Genomic DNA, 13748 nt, shown 5'->3' on the forward strand with positions numbered 1-13748 from the left:
GTGCACTGGCCACCGTAGTTGAAAGACGGAAGTAACTGCTTTGAAGTATACGAATATTGTTTTCTCCACGGGTTTAATCATACATTAGTTTATTTATCTTCAGCCAAGATAAAAAATGGCAGCGGTGTTTCTAATTACGTTGTATGAATATTCTCCATTATTTTACATTACTGTCATATCGTTATGTTTCGTTGTTACCGCCGCCATGGTCCTCGGCTGGTAGGTTCCTGTCAAATTGCCTTGTTATGACAACAACAACATTAGGCTGTTATTATTGAATGGAATGATTATTTTAGCCTACAAATAAAGTTGCTAGCTATCTGTGCCGACATTAAGCAATCGGTCCTGTTTATATTTTGTTCAGTAAATCTCAACTTCTCCTGTGTTTTTTGCGGTAATAAAGATTGCAAACGGCGATGGTCATGTGACATCACGGCAATGCTACGTTGACACATCACGTGACAGCATACAGAGTGATAAAATGTTGCAATGTTAGGCACGGGCGAAAATGTTTTCTTTTTTATTTATTAGGATCCCCATTAGCCGACGGCAATGGCGACAGCTAGTCTTATAGGGTGCGACCCATAACGAAAAATACATTACAGACAAAATACTTTGCAATGTACATACATTTAAAAATATTCACATGTGGGTGTGTGTGTATCTATCAGTTACACATGCATGTCAGTACATACACACAACAGGTGAAATTAAACTTTGTATCGTTAGTGCTATCCGAGAACCTTGGAACGGTTCTTACCCTAACTATAACCATGACCTAACGCTAACCCTTACCTAACCTTAACCATTTTAAATAGTCAACTGCAATGGGGTAAAGTCAGAGTTGGGACGTCCCAAGGACCCTGGATAGCATGGACCTTGGATAAACCTGGCATTCGGGAAAGTTAATCAAAGTGTCATTGCCTCAAAAAAAATACAGTATCTGGTATTGTATTTACTGAAACATGCACTGTTATGCACAGTTGTCTACTAGTTTTATTATAACATGTATTTTTTTTTTAAATAGCAATTTACAATGTTCTACACACATTTCTTTACATCATACTATTAGAGGCTAATAGAGAGCTTTATTTAAAATCAGAAATTGTTTTATAAACTTTTATCAATTTGGTGTGCACGCAATATCAAGTTGTTATACTGTAGGCTACTTCACTCATCTTGTCTGATTTCTTATACACACAACATAATGAAATATTCAGATTTTCTGTCCTATGTTCCACCATATCTCCCATAGGTTTGGTTTCGATGTCCCAGTGATTCTCCGCAGCTCTGATGAGACTGAGTCAGTCGTGCTTGCCCCAGAGAAGAGGATGGTTCAGGTGACCAACCCCTTTGCCCTAGAGATGGGGTCCTCTGCGGTGGCCTCTGTGACTGGTGAGAGAGCATGCAAAGACATCAACAAACCACACATGGAGCCAGTTTCCGGGACCCAGATTAAGCCTCCAGGGCCTAAAAGCTATTTCAATGGTGATTTTGGAAAAATGACCTGTATAGCATAGTGTGTTCTATTAGACCTTTGCCCATACTATGTTATAGGTGTGCCACCATGAATGATGCGTGAATCTAGATTGTATAAACTGTGTGGTTCAAGCCCTGAATGCTGATTGGCTGACATCCATGGTATATCAGACTGTATACCATGAGTATGACAAAACATTTGTTTTTCATGCTCTAATTAAGTTGGTAACCAGTTTATAATAGCAATAAGGCACCTCAAGGGTTTGTGATATATGGCCAATATACCATGGCTAAGGGCTGTGTCCAGGCACTCCACGTTGTGTCGCGCTTTAGAACAGCCCTTAGCTGTGGTATATTGGCCATATACCACACCTCCTCGGGCCTTATTGCTTAAATATACCACATTTTCTTATTGAGTGGTTAACCAGGGAAATATACAACTAGTACTGCCTCCATGCCAATTTCCTCAACACCGACTGCCACTTTGAATCATTCATTGTTTTCCTCTTTCCAGAGGGTGTGTCCCTGCTTCCATGCTGCCTGGAGCCTTGTGTGCTGAGTTGTTACTGGGGTTGTGGTGTCCATGCCCTACAGGGGGCGCTACAGAACCACCAACACGGCCCCAGTAAGCTCGCCACGCCACATCTGTTCCAGGAAGCTCTGCACTTCCAGTACCACCACTGCCAAAGCTTCCAGTATCCTTCTCACAGGCCATAATCTGATAATCGTATAATCTGTATCATTGTTGTTAGTATAAGTACATGTTTTGTATATGTGATGGTCCTATGATGTGTTCTTCATTTTTACTCTTATTATTATCTATCCTATTGTCTAGTCACTTTACCCTGCCTCTATGTACATACAGTGTCTAACTCAAATTGCTCATACTCCTTCCTGCACATTGATCTGGCACTGGTACTCCCTGTATATAGCTTCATTCTTATGTATTTTATTCTTCTTGTGTTACGTTTTTAAAATTAATTGTTTTACTCTGCATCGTTGGGAAAGGCTTGTGACAAATAACATTTGATTTCCGATATTCAGGTTCTAGAAGATATTATTTGCTCATGTTTGTCTTTTATGAAATATTGCACATTAATGCATGTTTCATTGATGTATGATATGTCATATTTCATCATCATGATATTTAGTTGTGATACTAAGGTTGAGGATAGACGGATGGAGTGCATGCAAGGCTACAATTGCATGTCTTTCAGTTCAGTTTCATCCTGCATGTATTTTACCCCTTAACCAAAGCCTCAGTATCAATGGAGAGGACAGAGAGGAGCATTATACCAAGATGCCAGCCGATATGGGGATCACGGATTTCGGGCTTTTGCCACGGGAACGCTACCCCGTAGTGGCTGTCCTCTCACTGGCCGAATCTGAAGCAAGGGACACGTACAACATTGTTAGTATGATAGTCTTGGTAATATTTGGAACATTGTCACATGGGGCAAGTTTCGTGGACACAAATTAAGCCTAGTCCTAGAACATGCTCAACAGCAAATTCCCACTGAAAGGGCTTTTTAGTCCAGGACCAATCTGTGTCCGGGAAACCAGCCCATGAAGTCCAATCACTTCAATGTGTATTATCCTAGGGGTAATGATGCAATCCACACACCGATATAAGGTGTGCTCATTAGGTTTAACGTTACCATCTTGGCATGGGCACAGTCCTGGGATGTGACACTCATTATCCCTCATTGTTCCTCTCGCTCAGGTCGCCAGCGTCACAGTGGTTCACGTTCCAGATGACAAATACAGCCTGTCGGCACGGATCCTGTTTCAATATCTTCTCACGGCACAAGGGAACATGTATGAGTTGAAGGTACAGCTTTATTTTTTGTTCATTCATTTGTTTCTCCAGTCCCATTGACGTAGCAGGAATGTCTTGTTCAAGGTAATGGACAAGGGCTCAGTGAGATTACAGTAGCCTATCATTACTTTTTTCAGATCTTTGGTTGTGTTACGATATCCATACTAGCGTACCGTTTAGAATGCAGGCCAAATTGCCAATACATTGCTTCCTACGTGCTGTGCTATTGTAGTTATTAGAACAGAGTATTCACTGTTAAGAGCAAGTCTGATGCTGGCAGTTGACATCCTTACAAATGTAATATTATGTTGTGTCCTCCAGCCACTATTTATGTCAGCCGAGAGCAAGGGGTTGTCGGAGGAGACTGACTCCGACCGTAGCACAGAGGCACCACCAGAAACACAGAAAAGAGAACCCGGAAAGGATGAAAAGGAGAAGATGCCAGGAATGGAAGATGAAGAGGAGGATTGGTCAGAGGGAAAAGGCAAAGACTGTGTGGTGTGTCAGAATGCACCTGTTAACCGTGTTCTGCTACCCTGCAGGCACGCCTGTGTGTGTGACGGCTGTGTCCATCGCTTCCAACACTGCCCCATATGCAGAGCTTTCGTATTAGAGTCCTTTGCCCTGTTCCAGCAGCCCCATATGGAGGAGGTAGAGGAAGAATGAACTGTAATGTAGCAGGTCAATATTACCAGTATTTATAATATCAACGTAGCAATGTTACTCATTGGAATAGCTCTACAGGCTACTGATAGGAAGGAATGGTGTCCAAAAAGTGCATGCTGATTGTCACGATGGGTGCTGTTCCAACACAGATACATTAGTACAATTTCAACAGAATCAAAGTGTTTATAGAATGGATGATATGGTTTCACATTGAGGTGTGTTTTATTGGACATTTCCAACTGATTTATGGCTATGTGAGCATATGATCTAGAATAAAAAGAAACGCACACCTATTTAGGCGAGGTGCTGGCTAGCGGAGTGGAAAACTTGAAAATAAAGGAGCCGCACACTCTAGGAGCTCAGATGTAAAAATGTAATATCCAACGTTTTGACAGCCAAGCTGTCTTCATCAGGGTATAATCACAAACACTGCGGGATGACTCGTTTATATAGTGTCAAAAGACACACAGGTGTCTGTAATCATGGCCAAGAGTGGCCTAATATCATTGGTTAATTATCAAATATTAAAAAGGCATACAAAAAACAAATGGATAGCATACGATATGTGAGCATATAAACCACATTTTATCACGTTGAGTTTGAGGTGCGAACTACTCCTTGTACTATTTGTAAATGTAGATATGGAAAACCTAATAGTTTTGATGTGCAATGTGTAGAGTGTATTGTATTTGTCAATATACCATACAATGAGGTGTTTTTTTTTAGACCCTTAAATCGTGGACAAAGTTATGAATTGCATCTTTATGAAATTCACAAAAATCAAACCTGGCATCACAGCTTCCCCAAGGTTTAAAAGGCAGCAAAAAAATAAAATAAAAAAATAGGACAATCAGTGTGATATCAATGTTTTAATGTGACATATTCCTTTGCTTTTACAGATACAGGTGCTCCAATGGCAAGAATATTTGTTTGTTAATATAACCCTAAATACTGGGCATAAATTTCACACTACGGAGTGGAGACAGGGACATTAATGTATCCATTTCCAATATCTATAACTGTTTTGAGGTCACTTCTTGGCAACTCTATATAAATTGTACACTAATTAGAACAGACCCCCCCCCCCCAAGAAGCTTTTCTGCATCATATAAAAAGTTAAACCGCAACAGCAAACCCCATCCCAGCCTCCCTTTCTGATCTACTTTCCATTTTCACATATAGGAATACAGATATAGGCATTTATATAGGCTTGTAGTCCAGTTTGGATTCAAGCTTCTTTGAGTCGGCAACTTTGCGAACCGCCTTCATGAAATCCTCTTGAGTGACGTACTCGTGATCGGTACGGATCGCAAACATACCTGGAAGATGGAAAGGAACGAGACTTAGAGCATGAACAACAGGTTGGGTTCAGGACAATAACAGCTATGTTCAAATAGGTTTCCCGCACACAGATTAAGACTAGTTGTACAGTCGTGGCCAAAAGATTTGAGAATGACACAAATATTAATTTTCAAAGTCTGCTGCCTCAGTTTGTATGATGGCAATTTGCATATACTCCAGAATGTTATGAAGAGTGATCAGATGAATTGCAAAGTCCCTCTTTGCCATGCAAATTAACTGAATCCCCCAATAACTGCCCTGCCACAAAAGGACCAGCTGACATGTCAGTGATTCTCTCGTTAACACAGCTGTGAGTTGACGAGGACAAGGCTGGAGATCACTCTGTCATGCTGATTGAGTTTGAATAACAGACTGGAAGCTTCAAGGAGGGTGGTGCTTGGAATCATTGTTCTTCCTCTGGCAACCATGGTTACCTGCAAGGAAACACGTGCCGTCATCATTGCTTTGCACAATAAGGGCAGCAAAGAAGCCACTTCTCTCCAGGAAAAACATCAGGGGCAGACTGATATTCTGCAAAAGGTACAGGGATTGGACTGCTGAGGACTGGGGTAAAGTCATTTTCTCTGATGAATCCCCTTTCCGATTGTTTGGGGAATCAGGAAAAAAGCGTGTCCGGAGAAGACAAGGTGCTACCATCAGTCCTGTGTCATGCCAACAGTAAAGCATCTTGACACCATTCATGTGTGGGGTTGCTTCTCAGCCAAGGGAGTGGGCTCACTCACAATTTTGCCTAAGAACACAGCCATGAATAAAGAATGGTACCAACACATCCTCCGAGAGCAACTTCTCCCAACCATCCAGGAACAGTTTGGTGACGAACAATGCCTTTTCCAGCATGATGGAGCACCTTGCCATAAGGCAAAAGTGATAACTAAGTGGCTCGGGGAACAAAACATCTATTTTGGGTCCATGGCCAGGAAACTCCCCAGACCTTAATCCCATTGAGAACTTGTGGTAAATCCTCAAGAGGCGGGTAGACAAACAGAAACCCATAAATTCTGACAAACTCCAAGCATTTATTATGCAAGAATGGGCTGCCATCAGTCAGGATGTGGCCCAGAAGTGAATTAACCGCATGCCAGGGCAGATTGCAGAGGTCTTGAAAAAGAAGGGTCAACACTTCAAATATTGATTCTTTTCATCAACTTCCTGTAATTGTCAATAAAAGCCTTTGACACATATGAAATGCTTGTAATTATACTTCAGTATTGCATAGTAACATCTGACAAAAATATCTAAAGACACTGAAGCAGCAAACTGTGGAAATTAATATTTGTGTCACTCTCAAAACTTTTGGCCACGACTGTAAACTAAAAAGCATACTCAATGGAGAATCTTCATTAAAATGGCTTTTCAGTCCAGGACTAGGCTTTATTTTTAGCCGGGAAAGCCGCCCATAATGTTGGTCAGTTACCTGCTTCGGTGCACACGTTTCTCAAATCGGCTCCGTTGAAGCCGTCTGAAAGCTTCACGATCGCTTCGTAATCTAAAAATACAAAGCAACAACACCTGTTAAAAGAAGCAGTATAACAAAATTCAAAAACATGATTACACCCAAATGTGTCCCAGTCCCTGCTGTGCTAAAAATCAAGACTACAGTGTCTCCATAGTGAGTGAGTGTGCACACACACCTATTTCTCCATGTTTGGTGATGGGGCCAGAGTGAATCTTCAGGATGTCCAAGCGGGCCTGTTCATTGGGCAGCTCAATGTCTGTTGGAACAGTAGAAATAACCATGGGTCACTCATCGTTTCATACCATAGACATGCACATTTATTTCTACTTGGTTATGATCGAGAAAGAAATGGAAGGAGATCATTGTGGCCTTATCTCCCAAAGGGGATAAGGTCCTGCATGGCTCAGTTGGTAGAGCACGGCACTTGCAACATCAGGTTTGTGGGTTCGATTCCTGGGACCATCCATAGCCAAAGAATGTATGCACACATAACTAAGTCACTTAGGATAAAAGCGTCTGCTAAATGGCATATATCATTGTATTACATTAAGAGGATTAAGTATGGATGCGGGATGATGAGAGGAGGAAGAACGTACGGATCTTGCGGTCCAGTCTGCCGGGACGCAGCAGTGCAGGGTCCAGGGTGTCAGGCCGGTTGGTGGCCATGATCATCTTGACTCTGTGCAGGGTGTCAAAGCCGTCCATTTGGTTCAGCAGCTGGGCGGTGCACAAACACACAAAAGATAAGTCGGCGAGGAGCCAACTCATGGAGAGGATTATCTGCCGTGGATCCGGATAACTTTAGACATCTTTCAGTAAGACCCTTCAGTGCATATTGAAATGCCAGTCAAGCTGGCTGCAAACTACACGTCACCGAGTTCTATTGCCAGCTTCAACATCCCCACAAGATATACTGTACTGACCAAGCCACAGAACAGTCTTTCCCCAAATAAATATATTTTACAGAACCATCATTCTCATAGAAAGCAACATCTGTTGAACATTATCCATTCTATGTAACATATATCTAAGAGTTATTGCCGCCCATTTTACCTCCATCAGGGTCCTCTGGATCTCTCTGTCAGCTGACGTGCCCTCTGAGAACCTTCGGCCACCTTGTAGAGAAGAAAGTATTTCACTTAACACATTCAACATTCCCGGACACTGCACGCAATGCAAAGCAAAGGGAGAAGGAATAGATATGGTATCAGGGCTCAGGATGCTTAGCCTGGTCCCAGATCTGGTTTTGCTGTATAGCCAACTCCTTTGGTTGACAATGACCACAGCAATTGGCTTTACAGCTCAAACTGATCTGGGACCAGGCTACAGGTGAGGATGCTCACCGATGGCGTCGATCTCGTCCATGAAGATGATGCAGGGCTGGTGGTCCCTGGCATAGTTGAACATCTCCCTGATGAGCCTGGCGCTCTCTCCAATGTACTTATCCACAATGGAGCTGGACACAACCTGCCGAAACAGGTGCAAAGACAGGACAAGCCTTAGCCTGGTTCCTCTCTAGGTTTCTTCCTAGGTTTTGGCCTTTCTAGGGAGTTTTTCCTAGCCACCGTGCTTCTACACCTGCATTCTAGCTGTTTGGGGTTTTAGGCTGGGTCTCTGTACAGCACTTCGAGATATTAGCTGATGTACGAAGGGCTATATAAAAAAAATAAACTTGACAAACCGGTGCAAAGACAGGATAAACCGGTGCAAAGAAGACAGGACATGCTAAGCGTCAGCCATGTTGTTCAAAGAATAGTGAATACAGCCCGAAGGGCCAGTGGAGGAAAACAAAGTGTAGCTTATTACTCACCTTGAGGAAGTTACAGTCCATCTGACTGGCTACAGCTCTTGCCAGAAGGGTCTTTCCGGTGCCTAATGAAAAGATAAGTGCATAAAGGAAATCGATGAATAAACCCTCAGGACCTCAGTGACATAACCTGCATTACTCAGGGTGAATCTCAAGTCTTTCCTTGGTTCGCCGCATCCTTTATTCCTAGAGCTCCTTCTCAAGACGCATTGGAGGAGGTCTGAGGGGAGGGACCTCAGATCTTTTGATCCAATGTGCTTTAAAATGTAGGTCAAGGAATCCAGGACATGAGGAATCAAGGAACAATTTAAAGAGTCTACATCAAAATCCTGCTAGTGACTCACCTGGAGGTCCGTAGAGCAGGCAGCCCTTTGGAGGGATAATCCCCACCCTCAGGAAAAGCTCAGGGTTGGTCAGGGGCAGCTCAATCACCTGACAGGGAACATAGGGGAGTGTCATATAGAACACCTGCCTGCTTCAGGGAAAAACTTGGAATGTCATAACTGTACTGTAGGATGTGACGTGTACCTCTCTCAGTTCACGGATCTGCTCGGCCAAGCCACCGATCTCTGAGTAGGAGATACTGCCAGGGTCTTCATGGGACATGTTGTACACCAGGGGGTCGACCTCTCTGGGCAGATACCTGTAGGGTGGGTGAGCGTACATGTCTGCCATCAGGGAAAACATTTAGGCCTGACATACCTTATACTTTTACCATTTTGTGACAGTAGACTGAATTGACATTTGCTCAACGGGTGTGTGTCTGTGTTAGGGCTGCACAATGAATCAAATTCACATTGAAATTGCTAAATTGATTTGTGCAATATCCATTTTGCAAGAGATCCATATCGCATCCAATATTTTGGAACGCGAATAAGCCGCGTTTAACGTCAGTTACGGTTTACTCCGTTTGTCATCTCTCTCCCTCTCATCGAATGTGGCTGCTTCCCACACACACCAAGCCCGTCCCGGTCACTCAAGCAGCACAGTTCCTCCTCCTCGCTGTTAGATTCACTATAAGTTTGCATGCTGTTCTGTTAGGTCAAATGCAGTCAACACAATGCTGCTTTCCACTTCGCCTCTTAATATAAATCATTCTATTTCAATAGTTCCAACAGTTCACCCAAGTGTTTTGATCTATATCGCAAGTGAAATTGCAATATATAATGGTCAAAAAAATATATTTTTTTAATCGCAATTAAAATGTTTTGCCCATATATTGCAGCCCTATTGCGTGTGGGTGCAGTACCAATTACGGATATTAGCGGTTAACCGTTAAATCGGTTAGCCGGCGAAAATACATTTTACCGTTCATGCTTATCGGTCTATAGGTTAATTTGCATAATTTTGTGGAATGAAATTGCTGCGTGTATTTTTGTTAGTCATCATACATCTTATTAAAATCACACGCGCACACAGAGCCTGGTTTGAGGAGCGGAATAGCTTACCACCTGTCAGACAATGCAAGAGCATCACCTCAAAAAGCTTGTACTAGTGAAACGTGCTTTTGCAAGCCCAGTCACTGCGTCAAAAAATAACAATTCCAAATGCAATCACGTGTTAAACTGTTTTGATGGCCACGATTAAAGAGCTAATACTTGTATTTTTCGATCTCAACTCGTAATCAAAGAGCGCCTCCCATTCTTCATTCGAGTGCATAGACTATAGTCGATGGTAGGCAGGCTATCAGCGAGTCACCCACCACTTTGCAATGTGAGCTTGTGGCAGTATAATTGTTTGAAACTGAACGTTTTACTTTTACTTCAAATAATGAGGCATGTCTTACGTTGCTTCAACGTAGCCTAACCATTATTCAACCATAGAAACAGAGGAAATTGTTTTATAAAGACTTCCTCATGCCATTAAGCAGCATTTCTCTCCTGTTCTATTGCTTTTCATATCAACTTTCTTTCATTGTCCAGAAGCCAAAGGCACAACCCTAGTCATATTAGCAACCCATTTTTTTTTTTTTTTTTTTTTTTTTTACCTTTATTTAACTAGGCAAGTCAGTTAAGAACAAATTCTTATTTTCAATGACGGCCTAGGAACAGTGGGTTAACTGCCTGTTCAGGGGCAGAACGACAGATTTGTACCTTGTCAGCTCGGGGATTTGAACTTGCAACCTTCCGGTTACTAGTCCAACGCTCTAACCACTAGGCTACCCTGCCGCCCTAGTTGTTGCTAATAGATGCCCTGTCTTTCTACGTTTCTAACAGAGATTTTCATCTCTGTCACATATGGAATCGCTCTCATTGGGTGTGCTGTTTAGAATAATGGTTTCCCACAAATTGTATTTTAGCAAATGTTTGAAAATTACATTTGATTAGCTGCTTCATTACAGGAGTTGCATGTTCAATAATATAGCCTTTTGACTAAGACGATAGGCTTGCAATTGTTGCATGTGTCCACTAAGCTCTTAATGAAAAATTGCCATTCCTTTTATGCATGCATGGTATTTTCTGTTGGTCACTTAATTTTACTGTTAGGGAAGAATTTAACCATTTATTGACCGGTTAATGAGGGTCGGTTAGCGGCAGCAAAATCGATCAAAATTTGCATCCCTAGTGCCTACCTCATAATGGTGAGGGTGGTCATGTCCAGGGCCACTCTAGTGCCTGGTTTGAGCTGTGATTTATCCAGCTGTGTGAAAATGACAGAGAAATGAGCTCAATTACAATCATGGAGAGATGACACATTAAGTAAATAATCACTGATGAAACGTTGGTAACATCATGGTTTAAGACCTACTTGTCTGCGGCAGCCAACAACATAGCGAGGTCCATTGGTTGCCTTGACAATGACTGTGAAGAGAAGTAGATAATGAACATAACATGGGGTGCGTTCGTAAATTCCCTCTGGCTATCTACTCCGATTTCAGAGCACTCTCGTATGAGTGTGCCAGAGCGTACAATAACTGCTGAATTTACGAACGCTCAACATTGAATATGGCCGGTGTCAGTAAACGTTGGCAAAAAATGTAATTAAATTGTTGCCAGCAGCCCAGTTACAGTCATCAACGCTCTGGATAACATGAAAACAACCTAACCAGCTCTGCTAGGGCAAGGAAAATGGTCAGAGTGAGGTGTTCTCTCATTTGTGTCTGGAAGTAGCTAGCAAGCTAGCCAGTTGGCTTGGGTGCTTGACTGCCATTGTGAGACCAGAACTCTCGGATCAACCCTACTCCTCCGCCAGAGTGTCCAGTGTGCGCTCTGAACACTCTGAGAGCAAATGGACAATCTGACAACACTCAATTTACAAACGCCCAAAGTAAAATGAGGCACTCCAGAGTGAATTTACGAACACACCCATGGCATTGTGTGTTCTTCAATGCACTCTGGAGTGCCAGAGTGAGCTCTGGGCGTTTGTACATTCAGAGCGCACATTGTACGCTCTGGCCGAGGAGTAGGGTTGACCTGAGAGTTCTGATCTCACAACTGTAGTCAACTGGCTAAAGTTGGCTAACTTGCTAGCTACTTCCAGACACAAATGAGAGAACACCTCACTCTTACCATTTTAGTCGCCTTATCAGAGGTGCTTAGGATGTTTTCATGTTGTCTAGAGCGTTGGTGACTAACTGCGCTGCTGACAACAATTTTATGAATTGTTTTTGGCCGACACAGGTTATATTCAACGGGTGTTACTCTGCTCATCAGTTATTCTGCTCTCTGGCACACACTGACGAGTGCTTCGAAATCGGAGTAGCTAACCAGAGTGAATTTACGAACGCACCATAATATGTGACGTTTAAGGATGTAGCTAGGCATATAAATAGTACGATTGCAGTGATATTCGCTACAACTTACATTTCTCCTCCGTCAGCTGTTTGAGCACTTCACCCACAATCTACATAAAGTATAAAAATAATTCGCAGTTCAAATCCATTCATTAAGACACATTTTTGTACACTATATTGCCGGTCAATAATCACGTGTGGATACACAATCTTACCTGACCAACACTTTGTAAGGCCTTCAGGTCATTTTCAGATTTTTCATATTGTTTTGTCTGTTCCTTGAGCTGTTCCCTCACTGAAACAGAGTCAGACAGTGGATACGAATGGAATCAAGATGTGTAGCTAACGTTAGCTAGCTACAGTTAGTAAGTTAACGTTAGCTGATGTCTGTCTGTTATTGTTCTTCCATGACTTCAAGCTAAACTCGAACTAATATTGTTAGCTATCGGTCTTAGCAAATAACGTTAGCTGGTTAAACTGTTTTGCCATGGCTTAGTACAGAAAATACACTTCAATATACGGCTAGTTGCAGCTGTTTTTGTAGCTAGCATTTTGCTAACGCGTTAGCCGGTTGTGAAGACCATTAATTTCTATGGACGAGTCTACTGGCACTGCATGACAAAGCGAGTTACAAGTAGCCAACAACCGCGTATCTAACTGGTTGTTGCTCATTTTAGTTAGATAACCAATTTTATGTGCATTATTCAGATCTATTGACAAAGACACGGTAATACATTACTTACACTCTTTTAAACGTCCGTCAATCTCTTTATGTTCAAGTAATCTTTTCCTGTAATCTTGGAGGCCCTTTTCTCTGGTGTCAGCCATGTTGCCTCTATGAACTACGGGAACTGTACGACGTCGGAAGATGCGTTTTGTTTCTGTGTCATCATGCAATTTGTCACATCTGCCACATGGGGGAAGTGTCTCCTCATTCTGCTCACTGGCTGAAAATATGACCAAGACCAAAGGACCCTCCAAAGGATGCCCTTTGACACTGAAAACAAAATCCTGTGGATCCAAAAGAGTTTTGTTGGGAAATAAAATATTCCCCCTCACTTTCAAATTACAAAAACAAATCCTTCTAACTAAAAATTAATCTGGTTATGTTTAGCTTGGGTGACTTTCCCAGTGATGGGTCACAGATTAATAATAAGGGACTGCACGTTATTTATAATGAGGGATACCTGGAGAAAATCGGATCTCCCTGAACGCTTGAAAAAAAATACAAGTGACCCTCCCCTATACCAAAATTAATAATTAAAACATAAAGTAGATAGCAGAGCACATGCCTACCGTTTACCCTAACTCATAGGACAGATCAGAGTCTTATGTACTTTGTTTTGTAAGCATTACAAGGCAAAGTACTCAGAAGGTTGTGGATTCGCAGACCACCGCAGACAAGGGTGAAAATATATCCATTATA

At 42.2% G+C, this 13748-nt stretch overlaps 2 protein-coding genes across 2 annotated transcripts; one reads left to right on the forward strand and one right to left on the reverse strand.

Moving 5' to 3' along the window:
* Positions 1–5: 5 nt before the first annotated feature.
* On the forward strand, positions 6–4722 carry cgrrf1 (cell growth regulator with ring finger domain 1). The gene is made up of 6 exons (XM_055872385.1): positions 6–219; positions 1256–1395; positions 1994–2174; positions 2743–2890; positions 3203–3310; positions 3620–4722. Exons 1-6 carry the CDS (start codon positions 116–118, stop codon positions 3962–3964), a joined length of 1026 nt encoding a protein of 341 aa, XP_055728360.1. The 5' UTR covers positions 6–115; the 3' UTR covers positions 3965–4722.
* A 96-nt stretch (positions 4723–4818) lies between these two features.
* psmc6 (proteasome 26S subunit, ATPase 6) lies at positions 4819–13182 on the reverse strand. The gene is made up of 14 exons (XM_055872384.1): positions 13066–13182; positions 12538–12617; positions 12393–12432; positions 11338–11390; positions 11162–11229; positions 9118–9232; positions 8934–9021; positions 8593–8654; positions 8126–8249; positions 7836–7897; positions 7379–7499; positions 6958–7038; positions 6741–6812; positions 4819–5283 (listed from the first exon to the last, which is right to left on the reverse strand). Exons 1-14 carry the CDS (start codon positions 13148–13150, stop codon positions 5165–5167), a joined length of 1170 nt encoding a protein of 389 aa, XP_055728359.1. The 5' UTR covers positions 13151–13182; the 3' UTR covers positions 4819–5164.
* Between the last annotated feature and the right edge of the window lie 566 nt (positions 13183–13748).

Source organism: Salvelinus fontinalis, chromosome 20 (assembly GCF_029448725.1).
Source record: "Salvelinus fontinalis isolate EN_2023a chromosome 20, ASM2944872v1, whole genome shotgun sequence".
Taxonomy (NCBI): Eukaryota; Metazoa; Chordata; class Actinopteri; order Salmoniformes; family Salmonidae; genus Salvelinus; species Salvelinus fontinalis.